The 17840-nt window shown below is 37.1% G+C and overlaps 1 protein-coding gene across 1 annotated transcript in view; it reads right to left on the reverse strand.

Annotated features, from left to right (window-relative positions):
* The window catches only part of LOC110458192 (nuclear pore complex protein Nup205-like), a 36710-nt gene extending 19430 nt beyond the window's left edge, over positions 1 to 17280 (reverse strand). The window contains exons 1-20 of the mRNA XM_021509797.1: positions 17218 to 17280; positions 16497 to 16639; positions 15548 to 15719; positions 14809 to 15030; positions 14480 to 14565; positions 12285 to 12510; positions 11951 to 12115; positions 11176 to 11288; positions 10981 to 11043; positions 10696 to 10812; positions 10423 to 10542; positions 9120 to 9270; positions 8621 to 8817; positions 5536 to 5718; positions 4979 to 5020; positions 4418 to 4627; positions 3765 to 3947; positions 2364 to 2421; positions 1652 to 1841; positions 541 to 661 (exon numbers count right to left, since the gene is read on the reverse strand). Of these exons, the coding sequence (XP_021365472.1) occupies positions 541 to 661; positions 1652 to 1841; positions 2364 to 2421; positions 3765 to 3947; positions 4418 to 4627; positions 4979 to 5020; positions 5536 to 5718; positions 8621 to 8817; positions 9120 to 9270; positions 10423 to 10542; positions 10696 to 10812; positions 10981 to 11043; positions 11176 to 11288; positions 11951 to 12115; positions 12285 to 12510; positions 14480 to 14565; positions 14809 to 15030; positions 15548 to 15719; positions 16497 to 16639; positions 17218 to 17245 (2790 nt within the window). The 5' untranslated portion in view covers positions 17246 to 17280. The remainder of the gene's footprint in view (positions 1 to 540; positions 662 to 1651; positions 1842 to 2363; positions 2422 to 3764; positions 3948 to 4417; positions 4628 to 4978; positions 5021 to 5535; positions 5719 to 8620; positions 8818 to 9119; positions 9271 to 10422; positions 10543 to 10695; positions 10813 to 10980; positions 11044 to 11175; positions 11289 to 11950; positions 12116 to 12284; positions 12511 to 14479; positions 14566 to 14808; positions 15031 to 15547; positions 15720 to 16496; positions 16640 to 17217) is intronic.
* Between the last annotated feature and the right edge of the window lie 560 nt (positions 17281 to 17840).

Genomic DNA, 17840 nt, shown 5'->3' on the forward strand with positions numbered 1-17840 from the left:
CTTCTATTGGTTGAGAAGAAGAAGATTTTTAAAGATTTACCTATTTTCCCCCTATTTGGCCCCGCCCCTCTGCCCCCAGGGGGGTTATACCCTCCGTTTATACAAAACTGAGAACCCTTTGGCCAATGATGCTCCTGACCAAATTTGGTCAAAATCCTCTGAGCCATTCAGGACAAGTAGCATTTTAAAGGAAAAAGTTGACAGACGCCGGACGCTGCACCATGGGATAAGCTCACTTGGCCCTTCGGGCCAGGTGAGCTAAAAAATTGGCCTGAGAACCAAGTAATTAATTTTATTTGGCCATAGCAGTAGTTTTCACTAATTAAGTAACAAACAAGCAGCCTTAGAAAACAGCTAATTGCAACATCTCCGGCAAATTACTTACCACTTCACTGATACGTCATGACACGAATGTTAACCGTTAATAGCTATTAATGGTGTCGCATAGAATTAAAACTTCAACAATTATTTTTCAAAGATTAAAACTGTTCAAATTTGACACTGTATAATGAAAGTGCTAAAACAGAAGCAATGTGTTACCTGATCGGCGGTGAAGAGATTGAGAAGCTTAGTCTGTATGGGGGCTGTACGACACACCCGGTACAGGACCGTCATAGCTGCCTGGGCATGATAGGGCAGGAACGTGCCGAAGGTGATGTATCTATAAAGATTCACAGCAATAATCAATCATAGGTTATAATCTTGTCCTGTACAACAGATCCATAAAGCAAGCAGTCAAACATCCGAGACTCTACCAAACATTATTATGTAAGTCAATCTCAGTGTTACAGCAGACTCTACCAAACATTATTATGTAAGCCTCAGTATTACAGCAGACTCCACCAAACATTATTATGTAAGCCTCAGTGTTACAGAAGACTCCACCAAACATTGTTATGTAAGCCTCAGTGTTACAGCAGACTCCACCAAACATTATTATGTAAGTCTCAGTGTTACAGCAGACTCCACCAAACATTATTATGTAAGCCTCAGTGTTACAGCAGACTCCACCAAACATTGTTATGTAAGCCTCAGTGTTACAGCAGACTCCACCAAACATTGTTATGTAAGCCTCAGTGTTACAGCAGACTCCACCAAACATTATTATGTAAGTCTCAGTGTTACAGCAGACTCCACCAAACATTATTATGTAAGCCTCAGTGTTACACCAGACTCCACCAAACATTGTTATGTAAGTCAATCTCAGTGTTACAGCAGACTCCACCAAACATTATTATGTAAGCCTCAGTGTTACACCAGACTCCACCAAACATTGTTATGTAAGTCAATCTCAGTGTTACAGCAGACTCCACCAAACATTATTATGTAAGCCTCAGTGTTACAGCAGACTCCACCAAACATTATTATGTAAGCCTCAGTGTTACACCAGACTCCACCAAACATTATTATGTAAGCCTCAATGTCGTGAGACTTTCAAACATGAATGATCCTGTATGGATGCTCATCTTTTGACCCGGACAGATGACATTGTAACTATCATGTAATGGACTAAACAGACAGTTTGCACTTGGTAAATTTTACACTTAGATGATACAATTTTTCCTTCACCCTATCGCTATGTATACCTAAACCCATTTGTTACATTTACAGTGGATATCCAGAGCTATTTATGTTAACAAAGAGCACCTACTTTGCTATGTTGACAAGGTGGTCAGGTTTGCCTGTACGAGGATTGATCCCCAACAGTAGTCGATCCATGGAGACGACCATGATGGAGGCTCCGGTCTCCCGACACGCAGACACAAACTGGTCGGCTTTCTCTAGAGTGTACTCAATCATTCGGAGACACAGTAACGCTGTCCGCTCCATCAGTGCCTTGCCTGACAAAGAAAAGAACCTTTATTTCACAATATACAAGCCGATACAGATTACATAACATAAATTATTGAAGTATTATGTGGTGAATAAACTCAGGTCATGTTTTGATTGATTCCCTCAATAATTGTTGTTACATCAGAATATAATAAACATATTTAATGTATCTCATCATGTAGTGTTGAAGACAGCGGACACAATGCCAAGATTACAGTGTCTAACACTCTCGTAAGATGATAGTGATAGGTGATCATTTATGTAACCTTTGACTTTGAGGTAAACATCATATTTACATAATACAATACACACCTTTTTTGGTGTAATGCAAGTTCACTTCAAGTCACATCAAATGATCTTTGATGGTTGAATAATAACTATCCAGGCAAGTTTACACTACATGTTTCACTTAATATTTAACAATTGAACTTGAAGTGAATGTCATAATTATGCCCAAAAGCACTGTAATATATATATTTGTCTATTTTACGTTTTTAATCATTTAAGTGTCTGAGGATGATGAAACAAACCTGGGATGTCCGTGTAGGTTTCCAGCTGGTTGATGACGTCGTCCAGTATCCTCAGAATCTGTAACAACCGTACAGTCTATCAGCTACCTAAGTTTTCAGTACATCTTGATATCATGTGAGCTAAAATACCTTGGGAAACAACACCTCGATTCCTGGTCACAACACCAATACAGTATAACCTCGTTATAATGCCAACATAGAGGATACTAAAAAGGCAAATGGGAATTACAAGTATATTGGCAGTATGTGAGGTGACAAGTGAATATTTATACACAACAAAAACGATGAAACAACAGTTTACCTGTCTATTACAATTCGAGATATTTAAATGAGGCAGATAGCAAGATAAAAGAAAATACAAACTTATACTTTGGCGTATCAGGGGCTACTCACTCAACACAATAAGCTAACTATATACAATACTACAAAAACAAACATGTACTGACGAGGTAGCCTCCTAAGCAAAGAAAGAGGCCACAAGGAAAAACAAAAAATATATTCTAAGTAGGCCAGACAATTAACTCTTGAGCGATTCAAGACAGGCCGAAAGTAAATATCTAGTGAAAGTTCTTGAGCGATTCAAGACAGTATACATGTAGATATCTAAAGAAAACCCTTGAGCGATTCAAGAGCTGCATATAAGATAGAAAATTCTTGAGCGATTCAAGAAAGTATACATTTAGATATCTAGAGCAAACCCTTAAGCGATTCAAGAGCTGCATATAAGATACTCATAAATATAAGTAGTAAAGAAAGCTTTTAAGCGATTTAAAAGCAGAGAGCTTTGCCTTGAGCGATTCAAGAGAGGCAAACTGACCACCAGACTTAAGCGATTTAAGAGCTGGCAAGACGAAACTCCTGAGCGATTCAAGAGCCTAGTAGAATCAGGAATAGACAGAAAAATTAAAGCAAAAGCAGTAAAATAATCAACAGATAAATAAATAATATTACAGAAAAGTATTGGGGGGAAAATTCCCAAGGAATTAAAACCCAAATGGAACGAAACGAGGAATTGGAAATTACTAGTGAGTGAGAGCCGCCAATAGGTTTTACTGTAGAAGGAAACGTAAAGTACCACAGGCTTACTTTTACCTTTATTGCTCTGTGTAATGATGTTCCTCACGATAGTTAATATTAGTACATAGCTTAATATACATAATACAAATTAACGCTGGCTGAATATGAATCTTACAGGTGAAAGTCAAATATTTCACTAGGTGATAATTTCATGGAATACAACAGATATTTTTATGTTTGCCATCAATTCTGTGATGAAATGACAAACTATGACAGATTCCAAGTGCATCAAATATATTTTCCACAAAATTTGAGACATTTTCTTTGCGCCACACACTGTATACATGATAACAAATACGGTCTTTTGTTTGATATAATATTTACCATGCGGAGAAAGCTGGAGTCGTTGAGCATGTAGACCAGCAGCGTGTGACCAGCAGACTTGTTGGCCACTACTGTTCCTCCTGATTGTACCTCTATCAGCTCGTCCACGAAGTCCTCAGGAACGATCTCATGTTCACGTAAAAGTTTACTGAGGATGTTCAACACAGACGCAGCTATCTCCCACTGCAGTGGAAAGGTCGCGCATCACAAACAGCATTTACAAGCATCATACTTATAGCAATTTTACAAGTTCAGTTGATATGTGATGTTTGATTAACAAAATTATAGTTGTACACAAGAATCTGGTTTCAATTATAGATAAAGTTTTTAATATTTCTATGTAAAATACTAGAATATCTCTGGTGAACATTTCTCATTCAACAATTACAGAAAAACAAAAATCGATGCACTGCATAGTAATTATGACAACCATGATGCTGCTTCAACTGATAGTGTAGTGAACATCATTAATCTTGAAATACATACATAACTGTCTCATATTTGTCATTACTTCTATGTAAATATACTCAAAAATCAGTTAAAATTTTTGATATAATCAGCAAATTAACAAATAAAATTGGTTTACACATAGATTCATACTGTAAACACAATTGACACATTTTCAATAAAATAACAGCAAAATGACATATTACCTTTTCCCCTGGGTTTTTGTAAGCTCTGGAGTTAAACCTGAGGAAAACTGAGTCCCTAAGGAAGAGAAGGTAGGGGTCGAAGCCTGGGGCCCTGAGCCCCGCCCCGAGACCCGCAGGAACAGGAATATCTGTCAGAGTGTCTATCAGAGCCAGGAACCCCTGGATCATCGGGTACTCCTCGTTACGACTCTCAATCTCGTCCAACTCAACCTAAAACATGAGACAACCGTTATACCACACACTAGGTTCTTAGACTCAGCAGATTTTTGTTCATCTAACCTCTAATAAATCAGACAACCATATCTGAATTTCTAAAACAAGTACACCTAGAAATAGTTTCAGCACAGCACTTCCTCAATTTCTATACACACATTGCATATAATGTTAACAGCTTCAATAAGCAGTAATGATATAAACAAAACCAATGTTATATGTTATGAAGTATTTATAATGAGTCGGGCACATTACCTGGTACAAGAAAGAAAAAACAAAAACTGACCATCGATTTTCCCATACACTTTATCTGCCTTAATAATAGACAACAAAGAGAAAGTCCTGTACCTGGATTCCTCCCGCACCCTTTGACTGGATTGTAGGCAGTATCTAGAAAAACAACCAAATATCACAAAACATTACAACAAATCTTGCAACCGTTTATTCATCAAATCTAGCAAAGAGCTTTTCTTTATGAATATTGAAAACACATTAAGTTTTAATACCATTAAAAACAACTAATTAGACAAGATACGCTTTCTTTGTTCCTATAAAGTTTTAAAAAGGAAAAAGATAAACAGCATCACAGCATTAGTGATGACTTCATCAGATTGGTGTTGAAATTGTACAGATTTTTCCTTTAAAAGGATTTCACCACGCTACATCAAATATTTCAACCCCCCAATGATCATCAACATGTGTACTTTAATGATGGGGATTATGTTTATTATAAACTCTGTTTACAGGTATTTTAATCATGTTATCAGAGTAATTGTGACTACTTTTACAAAACAGATTAATTTTTATCCTTTTAACTTACAAAGAGTTAATAATTACTATGTGAACACCAGAATTAATCATTGTCATGTTTACAGGCCTGAGTCATGATCCTATCTATTACACACCTGAGACACCTCAAGGGTCTGCCATAGACTGGCAGCAATATCTGGTGACCGGGCGAAGGCAGCCAAGGTACGGAACAGCTCCGCCTTGAGAGGAGAGGGGATGCTACAGGTAACCAGTCCGAACATGATCATCACAGCTGACCACTGCTGGTTCTCACACAGGGCGATACGGCAGTTTTCATTCTGTAACATAGTAAAAACTATACAACCTCACACAGGGCGATACGGCAGTTCTCATTCTGTAACATAGTAAAAACTATAAACATCACACAGGGCGATACAGCAGTTCTCATTCTGTAACATATTTATACACTATAGACCTCATACAGGGCGATACAGCAGTTCTCATTCTGTGAGACACATTTATACACTATAAACCTCATACAGGGCGGTACAGCAGTTCTCATTCTGTAACATATTACAAACTATACAACCTCACACAGGGCGATACGACAGTTCTCATTCTGTAACATAGTAAAAACTATAAACATCACACAGGGCGATACAGCAGTTCTCATCCTGTAACATAGTAAAAACTATACAACCTCACACAGGGCGATACGACAGTTCTCATTCTGTAACATATAACAAACTATACAACCTCACACAGGACGATACAGCAGTTCTCATTCTGTAACATAGTAAAAACTATAAACATCTCACAGGGCGATACAGCAGTTCTCATTCTGTAACATATTACAAACTATACAATCTCATACAGGGCGATACGGCAGTTCTCATTCTGTAACATATAACAAACTATACAATCTCATACAGGGCGATACAGCAGTTCTCATTCTGTGAGACACATTTATATTCTGTAACATAGTAAAAACTATACAACCTCACACAGGGCGATACGACAGTTCTCATTGTGTAACATATAACAAACTATACAATCTCATACAGGGCAATACAGCAGCTCTCATTCTGTAACATATAACAAACTATACAACCTTGCACAGGGCGATACAGCAGTTCTCATTCTGTATCATAGTAAAAACTATACAACCTTACACAGGGCGATACAGCAGATCTCATTCTGTAACATATTACAAACTATACAACCTTACACAGGGCGATACAGCAGTTCTCATTCTGTGAGACACATTTATATTCTGTAACATAGTAAAAACTATACAACCTCACACAGGGCGATACGACAGTTCTCATTCTGTAACATATAACAAACTATACAATCTCATACAGGGCAATACAGCAGTTCTCATTCTGTAACATATAACAAACTATACAACCTCACACAGGGCGATACGGTAGCTCTCATTCTGTAACATATTACAAACTATACAATCTCATACAGGGCGATACAGCAGTTCTCATTCTGTGACATATAACAAACTATACAACCTCACACAGGGCGATACGACAGTTTTCATTCTGTAACATAGTAAAAACTATACAACCTCACACAGGGCGATACGACAGGTCTCATTCTGTAACATATAACAAACTGTACAACATCACACAGGGCGATACGACAGTTCTCGTTCTGTAACATATAACAAACTATACATCCTCACACAGGGTGATACGACAGTTCTCATTCTGTAACATAGTAAAAACTATACAACCTCACACAGGGCGATACGACAGTTCTCATTGTGTAACATATAACAAACTATACAATCTCATACAGGGCAATACACTGTAACATATAACAAACTATACAATCTCACACAGGGCAATACAGCAGTTCTCATTCTTTAACATATAACAAACTATACAACCTAACACAGGGCGATACGACAGTTCTCATTGTGTAACATATAACAAACTATACAATCTCACACAGGGCAATACAGCAGTTCTCATTCTTTAACATATAACAAACTATACAACCTCACTCAGGGCGATACAGCAGTTCTCATTCTGTAACATAGTAAAAACTATAAACATCACACAGGGCGATACGGCAGTTCTCATTCTGTAACATATAACAAACTATACAACCTCACACAGGGCGATACGGTAGCTCTCATTCTGTAACATATTACAAACTAAAAACTATACAACCTCACACAGGGCGATACGGTAGCTCTCATTCTGTAACATATTACAAACTATACAGCCTTACACAGGGCGATACGGCAGTTCTCATTCTGTAACATATTACAAACTATACAACCTTACACAGGGCGATATGGCAGTTCTCATTCTGTAACATATAACAAACTATACAACCTTACACAGGGCGATACGACAGTTCTCATTCTGAAACATATTTATACACTATAAACCTCATACAGGGCGATACAGCAGTTCTCATTCTGTGAGACACATTTATACACTATACAACCTCATACAGGGCGGTACAGCAGTTCTCATTCTGTAAGACACATTTATACACTATAAACCTCATACAGGGCGGGACAGCAGTTCTCATTCTGTAACATATTTATACACTATACAACCTCAAACAGTGCGGTACAGCAGTTCTCATTCTGTGAGACACATTTATACACTATACAACCTCATACAGGATGATACAGCAGTTCTCATTCTGGGAGACACATTTATACACTATACAACCTCATACAGGGCGGTACAGCAGTTCTCATTCTGTGAGACACATTTATACACTATACAACCTCATACAGGGCCATACAGCAGTTCTCATTCTGTAACATATTTATACACTATACAACCTCATACAGGGCAATACAGCAGTTCTCATTCTGTAAGTCATATTTATACACTATACAATCTCATACAGGGCAATACAGCAGTTCTCATTCTGTAACATATTTATACACTATACAACCTCATACAGGGCAATACAGCAGTTCTCATTCTGTAAGTCATATTCATACACTATACAATCTCATACAGGGCAATACAGCGATATCAGGTGATCAACTCTTTAAAGTACTTGCCAATTATTTACCAGCTTTGCTATGGTGACTATTTGAGTTGAAGGATAGTGATAAGGTCCTTTGCTGTACTCTACTGCTAGTTTTAAGATGGAAACAAAACTATATTACGATGTACTGTAATTGTTTACCTGTTAAACCATTGTTTGTGTGAGTTTTAAGACCTGACAAAACCCTGTGCATCGATTGTTTACCTGCTCTGCTATGGTGCGTGTGAGTTTAAGGACGGTGACAAGGCCGTCTAGTTCTGCCGGAGTAATGCCCCGTAGGTGTGGTGCCCTCTGGTGGTGAGAAGAATCAGCAGATGTAGGGGCCTCTCTTCTAAGACTGGTGTAGTACTGGTTGAGGGAGGTAAAGATGTGGTTCCAGGAAACAGAGCTGGCTGGACCGCCTACAACAGAGTCACATGTGGAGGACAGAACTGTTAATATTATCACGAGATGTACATTTCCCAAACTTACCAAGAAGAATTGATTACGTGTTTTAATTATTTGTTAATACATATTTTATATTAAAACATTGAAAATGTATCGAATGGTTGTATGGAAATCTTGTGAACTATGTCCCAAAGAAAGTTACAACAGTGTTTTGTTAACAATATGATCCCCTATTTAGTCTTACAGAATTTCTTGCTTATTATGATTTCTGAAATACAGAAACTATATGATAATACGATATCTGGTGAAAACTTACCTGAACCCATACCGTTGCTCTTGAGAAGGTCGAAGCAATGGTGCGCCCCCTGCTGGTTACTACACAGACCAATCAGCATATTGATGTATGGCTGGTACAGGAATGACGGTAGCAGGTCACCTGCCAGTCGCACAAATTTATACAATGCCACCTGCAGAATAGATTTCAAAATCGTAAAGTTCCTAGCTAGGAATTCCACGAATCTTTTATGATTTAAGAAATCTCTAAATGCTGACGTTTTGATTACCTGTCTTTGTGTGCCAGGGATTTTCCTACCATTTTTTTTCTGGGTCCATGGTTCAATGAGTTAGGAATTTTTATGCGGTAAAATTTGAAATTGGGGGAAAATTAGGGGAAATAAAATTTCATACTTTTTTCCATTTTCTGTTAATAAATTTTACTTCTTATCATGAGAAATTGCATTCTTTGATATTTGAATTTCTTATTTATTTTTCAATGCATAAGCTTAAGCTACAGTTAAACTCTAGTACATTTAGTATAGGCTTGTAAAAAATTCTGATAGCCAGAATGTATTGTTACTATTTTATTATACTATATCAAATATATACGGTAGTTATGATATTTGTCCTTTGTTCTTTTAAAAGGAAAACTTTAATTTTAAAGTCATTTATTTATCTAAACCTATTTAAATGTAAAAAAAAAAGAAGAAAAGACAGTAATAACTGAAATTGAACAGACAAATAAAATAGATCATTTCCTGATTCTGTGCCCGAATGTTGGTTCCCTTATTAGAAAAACAAACATGGCCGACAGCATGTTTATCACAATGCTGACTTTTGGACTGATAAACTTCAGTTCTTTATCAGGATTCTTTTGTTAGATAAAAGATACTGAATTAGTTACAGAGATTGCTTCTTTGATGACTAGTATCACTTTCTCGAGTAATACATGTTGTAAATTATTGTTTCAAGTTTAATCACACAGGCGAGACTAAAATAGCGAAGTTTTACAACAACATTCTGATGTATACTTTTGAGATGTAATTTTCAAGGGATTAAAATACATTTTTACTTTTCTTACGGACATGAATGTTTTTACATCTTCCTTCTCCATCCTGAGCATATTTTAATCTTGCAAAAATGGCCATCCAATTGGGAATTTTTCAATGGCAAATTGGGAATTTTAGCAAGATTTTACGAGGGGAAAGGGGCTGTTATTCGGCCCCAAATTCTACTGTAGGAAAATCCCTGTGTGCGCATAGTGGGAAATGGTTTAGCCCAGCAGTAGTTTGGGTTTAAGGAATTGCGGGGGGGGGGGGAACTTGAGTGGTATACAATTTTACCTGTCTCTGTGGAGGCCGGTAGTGATACATGGACTCGTGAAGGGTGGGGGCCTCCTGTGGACACCAGTACTCCAGGCATAGATCCAGGCCCTGGGGATCCTTGTTGTAGAGATCTCCTATCTGTAACAATACAGTAACATGGGAACACATTACCGACCAGCACACAGCTTTATACACAGCTCTGAGTCATACTAAATACTCAACAGGACATAGAAAGACAGGGTGCACGTGGTAACAGACGTATGGATATACACAATTTCAAGAAGATCTTACCAGCTGGAGGAGGTATTCGAAACCCCTGTTGGGGGAGATAGTAGTGTCTAGACCGTCCTGTGTCTGAGACATAAGGATTCTCGCCGCCTCATCACTACGGTTACGTAGTTCTTTTACCTAGGAAACAAAAAACAAATTATTCACAATATTCACCAAAAGCCAAGTTTGAAATCATATTTGAAAAGACATTGATATGTATTTCATTATCACAGACATTGATATGTATTTCATTATCGCAGACATTGATATGTATTTCATTATCACAGACAATGTTACATTATTTACCTTCAGAGGCATATGGAATATAAAGTCTGTCAGTAGCCCGTGTATCTTCCTCATGTAAAACTCCTGTAAAAGACAAAACAATCAACATCATTTTCCACTGCATGTATTTAATCAGACAAAACAAGATGGGGAGTTCCAGAATGTTTCTGACTGAAGACATGAATACAAGGTAAATCCTAATTAACTAATACTCACTTCGCTGTGGAAGTCCGATACTGCCACCACTGATCTGATCATATAGTGGAACACGTTGTTGTCCAGGGCCATGGTGATCAGGCTCTCGTCCTCCTCACAAATCTTGTTTACACCTAAGGAAGATTTATAAACAAATCATGCTCAATAAAATCAATCGAATAATTGTCTTACTGTAATATACTGTGAACCCCAAAGACTTTGAATGCACTTTCACAGGGATTGATTGCCCCTCCCCCCACCCCCATTTTAAGGTCTGTCCTTTCTCATAATTTATGAATTATATAAATTATAGTACATAAGACATTTTTAGAGGTAAAACAATTTCACGATGGAGATCATTTTTACAATGCGTATCATTTCACAATAAATCAACACTTAATATTTTCGAATTTTCCTAGTTTTGAAAATAACTTTTTCAAAATTTTGAGCCCATTTCCTCAAATACATGATAATCCCTGCCTAACAATCATCATTCCATCGATGTGAATCATTCATTGTTTGCCATGGACAGATTTAATACATCTTTGATTTGAGAGAAGCTGCATTCTTATCAGAAATGACTCATCTTTACATGTTCTGTTATAAAGTATTAAGTAAACAGTTTAAATACTGACAATATGACACTGACATGTCATATTATTTAATGTTATACAACAGCCTTTGATATCAGTAATTCAGTTAAAATGTTTTGATTCCATATTACCACAATGTATTTACTTATCAAATGATTTGAAGATAACTGCTGACAGGAGACAATGTTTTACATCAGGTTTACCTGCGGGGGTGTGGTACTGCGACAGCTGTCGGAGGGTCAGTCCCCAGGCAAACTGAGCTATACCTCTAAGGCCCATGTTGGTCCACTGCTGACCACCGGTCAAGGCTTGGTGTATCTCCCCAACATAACTAGCGTCATTCATCAGTGGCAGGTTCTTTACAGACTCTAGATAAGGAAAGATCACAAAACAGAAAATCTTGTAGCAAATGCAAATGACTTATATATTCAACTTTAGATAAAGAATATCCCAATTTTTGAGAATTTAATCAATTATGGTCAGAAAAAAGAACATTTATAATTTAAGATTTGTCTTGGTCTTCAGAGATTTCCTTACCCTCTGCATCTTCCTGCTCCAGCACACTAACGTCGAAGCAGTACAGGAGGGCCATGAGAAGACACAAGTTAACCAGATCAAGTGGACCTTCTCCGCTCACTGAGTTAGCTCCTCGGAGGTGGTCGATGAGACGCAGGGTGCTAGTCTTGTCCAGAGGTTGTTGGGATGACAGACAGAAGAGACAGTCAGCCAGGATTAGGTTGATCTCAGTGTAGATATCTCTCACCTAAAGCAGCAGGTTAAAACAAAACGAAACAAGAACACTGACAGGTCAGTAAGGGCCCCGTCTTGTGGCAATACATCCCCCATAATCATCAAGAAGCAATCTGCCCATATAGCTGAGCTTGACATTTGGACTTCAAAAAGAATCGCAAGGAAGCAAAATATACAATTTACATGTACTATGATGTGAGTCTTGTTTTCTTCAACCTTGATATTTGCTGGGCTAACAGAAATGTAAATACTGGTGCAATACACATTTGTTAGCTTTAATTTGTTTTATTTCACTTTAAATACCTCCTCCAACAAGAGCCAGGGTCAAAGTCAGAGATCCACTTTGTCTTTGACCTTTGGACCCAAATGACCTTGACCTTTAACCAAGTGACCCTGATCTTTGGTTAGCTGACTTATTCTTTAATTCCGACCAACTTTGCTTCATAATATCATAACAAAATGTTCATCAGTGAAAAATACAAAACTTGACCTTGACCCTTTGGACCCGTAATCTGGACCTTATGTCAGTTGACTCTGTGTTAAGTTCTGAACAACTTTGCTTCATAATAACATAATAAAAAAATTCAATAGTAAAAAGATACAATATTTTACTTTCACAATGACCCAGTGACATTGACCTTAAGTCAGTTGACTCCTTGTTAAATTCCGACCAATTTTGCTTCATAATGTCATAACATAATGTTCCATCAGGGAAAAGATACAAAATTTAACTTTTTTGACCCAGTGACCTTGACCTTTAGTCAATTGACTCCTTGTTTAATTCTGAGTAGTATTGCTTCAAAGTGTCATACAAATGTTCACTAGTGAAAAGATACAAACTTTAACATTGACCTTTGACCGTATGACTTTGACCTTTGAACAGTTGACTCCTTGTTTAATTCTGACCAACATTGCTTTATAGTGTCATAACAAAATAATCATGAGTGAAAAGATACAAAATTTGACCTTGACATTTGACCCAGTCATCTTGACCTTTGGTCAGTTGACTCTTTGTTTAATTCCGACCAACTTCGCTTCATAATGTCATAAAATACTCATTAGTGAAAAGCTACTAAATTTGATGTTGACCTTTGACCCAGTGACATTTGACCCAGTGACCTAGACCTTTGGTCAGTTAAGTCCTTGATTAATTCTGATTAACTTTGCTTAATCAGGTCAAAACAAAAAGTTCATCAGTGAAAAGATGCAAAATTTGACCTTGACTTTTCAACTTAATGACCTTGACCTTGAAATTTTACCTCATTGTGTCTCTTTGTTTAATTCCGACCAACTATACTTCATAATGTCATAAAATGCTTGTGAATAGCTACAAATTTGTTGACCTTGACCCATTGACCTTTGGTTAGTTGCCTCCTTGTTTCATTCTGATCAACTTTGCTTGATCATGTCATAACAAAATGTTCATCAGTGAAAAGATGCAAAAGTTGACCTTGACCTTGGAACCTAATGACCTTGACCTTTGACCTCGACTTTTTACCTCAGTGTGTCTCTTTGTTTAAATCCGACCAACTTTGCTACATAATGTCATAAAATGCTCATTAGTGAAAAGCTACAAAAATTTGACCTTGACCTTTTGATCAGTTGACTTATTGTAATTCTGATCAACTTTGCTTCATCATGTCATAACAAAATGTTCATTAGTGAAAAGATGCAAAATCTGACCTGGACCTAATGACCTTGACCTATGACCTTGACTTTTTACCTCAGTATGTATTTTTGTGAACTGAACTTCTTGACCAAGTTTCATGTAAATCGGTCAATAAATACTAAAGTTATCAGTCGGGAACAAAATTTGTGGACGGAAAGACATATAGACCGAGTGATGATTATAGGGCACCCATATCACTGATACAGGGTCCTAATGTTCATATTTAAACAATTTTATTTTGAATAATTTTCAACAAAATAGTATTAAAATAGAAATTTGCAAAGAATTATTTTGATAACAAAGGTACTTTTACCTGTCTGGTGTGTTTGGGGGAGCCCAGGGCTCTGTCACGCTGTAGACGATCCAGCTCAGTCTTTGAATCGCGTCTATTCAGCAAATCTGCCACAAATTGATGAAGCAATGTACAAGTTACCAAGCATGGATAGACGAACAAACATCATTGGAGGCAATCAGCACATCAATTGAGTTACCATGAAGACAGAAAAACCCACATCAATGGAGAGGATCAACATCAGAGAATTAGTTAAATATCAAATTTTAGAAACTCGCAAGAAAATAGTAAATTTTGTGTACTGATAAATATGTTAGGTGAAACAGCCTTTGGTTTCCAAGAATACTGACCTAATACTTTGTTGACAAGACCATCTTTCTGGATGAGTTGGTCAGTAAACTGGGTGACCAGATTGGCCAAGTCAGGTGAAAGTTCCATTGTCCAGGTACGACCCTTCCTTGACTGGACAAGTGTCCTGAGACCACTGACCAGGCTACGCTGGCCATCATAATACAACAGGACAGCTACAAGTCCACGAGTCAGGCCAGGAAACTCTGCCTTCTTCCGCTCACCTCAACACCACAAAAAAATTCAATCATAATCTATGACAGTCATACCAAACTAGCATCACCAAAACATTTGTTAATGCAAATTTTATTACAAACAGAATACTATTTTCTATATTTAACAAAGAAGTTTCGGTGTTAAAATGAAAACGTGGTTCTTGGTATTAACAACAAATCAAATTAAGGAGTCTTGAGAAGCCTGATGTATAGCTGTGCTGTGTTTTTTTTTTACATCTTTGATTACTATAACAGACTGTTCTCTGCAATCATACACAATGTCTATATCAAAATTGAGATTTACACATTTCTGAATCTACCAGGGTTTTTTTCAACTTGGAAAAGAGAAAAAGTTTAAAACTGCCAAAGACAATTTACAGACTAAAATATACAGGTACCTAACAGAGTACTTTCCTAGCTTACACACTGAAACAATCATTTTGATAGATATCTAATGTAGCTGACACCACTAAACCTTTTTTTACCTTCTGTCTAATGTAGCTGACATCACTAAACCTCTTTTTACCTTCTGTCAGCAGCTCAACAGCTGCCACTTCATTCATGGTGAACAGGTCACTGAGGATGAGTGCCTCCTCAATGAACTGACTGGAGAATGTCTGGCTTGTCTGCTCTCCCTGGACAGGTAACCCAACCGTGGTCGACTTCTTAACTGCATCTCGGCACAAGGTGTTTTTCGGCTGCACACAATTTGAGAGGAGAAGGATTATTACATTTTAACACATCATACTTTTCAAGTTCTTTAAAATACATAAAAACATATGTTTTTTTTCTAGACATGTCACGTCATGTGTTATAATATGACTATAAAATTAGCTTACAAGGGAAGAGGGGTGAGAGAGCTTATTTGATATACATGTTAGTAATACATATGTCCTGAGGTTGTAGGCCAAACTAATCAGCTGTTTTTTGTTATTGCCATATTTCCCTAGTGTATCTTTCTGATTGTTTCATATGTTTGTCTACATTTTCGGGACACTTTTTCTCTCCAGATTTGACTCGGTTTTAAAAATACATGTCACATGATAGGGGGGCATACACAGAAATCTGAGAGTTGCACTAAACAGTATGCAAAAAAAATGATATGCAGTTCTAGACTTACATGACATTGTCTAACATCAGGGTACTTGAGTCAGCAGAAATCCATTCCTTGCAGATAATGAAATTTCAGCCATTTTCATCCAAATTTATCAATTTTTTACTTTGACGAAGTTGGTTTGCTACCAATTTACTTTTACACAGGAAGTATAACCCCCCCCCCCCCATAATATACCACATGACTGCCGAATCACAGGACATTTATTCCCCAAACTTGTACCTCGGAAATAACATATTTCAAATTTTGATTATTCTAAACACTTTCTTCCTCTGTAGCGAAGGACAAGAATTTTCATTAGAAAGAAATGTTAACTAAATGTTGAGCAATTAGGGGGAATATAAAAAACATGGTAACCTACTGGGTTTTTCAAAAGGGATATGAAGTGTGGTTTGTGTTGTTTCAGTCCAACTTCAAGATCAAGAACGGCATCAGGATTTTTCCTGTAGACCGCAGCATTTATTATCCTCTCTAGTTCCTTGAACGGTCCCCAGAGACGCGCCTCTGGGGAAAAAAATGAAGAAGTATGAAAGCATCAAATCATACATTTATAACCATTTATGGCATTAGAATTAAAGACTGATTTTTTTTAGCAAAACAAATGGACAACACAAAAATTAACTGTCACATGCTTTAAGCCTTAATACATATGAAAAGACATGTGTATGCTGATGTTTTAGTAGCTGTCGCGGTCGACGACGAATTAAGATGTCAGAAAGGAAGTTTGGAGGGGGTGCTGTTCACACTCGGTTATCAAAATTTTGAGTTTGTTTACTGAAATCTGATTTTAAAAAACTGTTACAGACAATCATTCATATGACCAAATCCTTTCCTTCATCTGAATTAGGAAAATTCACATGATCCCATACTTATAATAATTTCCTATTCTGATGTTTTCATCTCATAACGTTTTGTTTTGAAAACGAAACTTCAACACAATGGTCTGCTGATTATTAAAACAAAGCTTTCTCTCTCGTTACGTACATCAGTAAGGCAAGCATGACAATAAGTGATTTAAACAACAAAAATATAACGGTTATCACTACTTAATGAAAACAGAGAGTGTCGCCGAATACACCTACCCGAGTTTACCGCCAGATCAGCCGCCATGCCTTCAAAATTTTATTTCTCACTTCCGGTAGACTTGAGGAAGGGAGATGACTCTGAAATGACAAAGTGACAGCTGTAGGATCTGCAGTTTTGTCAGGCGGGAAAAAATGAAAAATAAATAAACCTTGAAAATGATCATGTTCTTTCGCACAATAATAATTAAATGAGAGAAACGAAATTACATGATCTCTTCTTTTGGATTAATTGCCTATGACACACGTATTGACCCACAGAGTAAAGCCCTTTGTTGGACTTGAGCAAGACTAAATTAAGTTATTGCTTTTTAACAATCATGATTGTCAAATTACATGATACACATTGAAACAATAATAAGACATTCTGCAGTCTTGGAATACGAAACATTAGTTTGCATCACAGACAACGCAGTATACTTAATATTTAATTTGATATTTTCATTTTGCAAGGAGGCACGCTGATAAACCCGCCGAAATTATGTAGATTTCTATACGTTTTCTGATACTGGACCTAAAGGTCATCTTTATCGGACTCAAATACATCATGAGGTGCCGATTCTTATAAGAGTTTTAATGTCCTCATAAAGGACATGCTTTTTTGCCCGGTGTCTTTCTAGTCC

The sequence above is a fragment of the Mizuhopecten yessoensis genome, unplaced genomic scaffold (genome assembly GCF_002113885.1).
Source record: "Mizuhopecten yessoensis strain PY_sf001 unplaced genomic scaffold, ASM211388v2 scaffold1175, whole genome shotgun sequence".
In the NCBI taxonomy this organism is placed as follows: domain Eukaryota; kingdom Metazoa; phylum Mollusca; class Bivalvia; order Pectinida; family Pectinidae; genus Mizuhopecten; species Mizuhopecten yessoensis.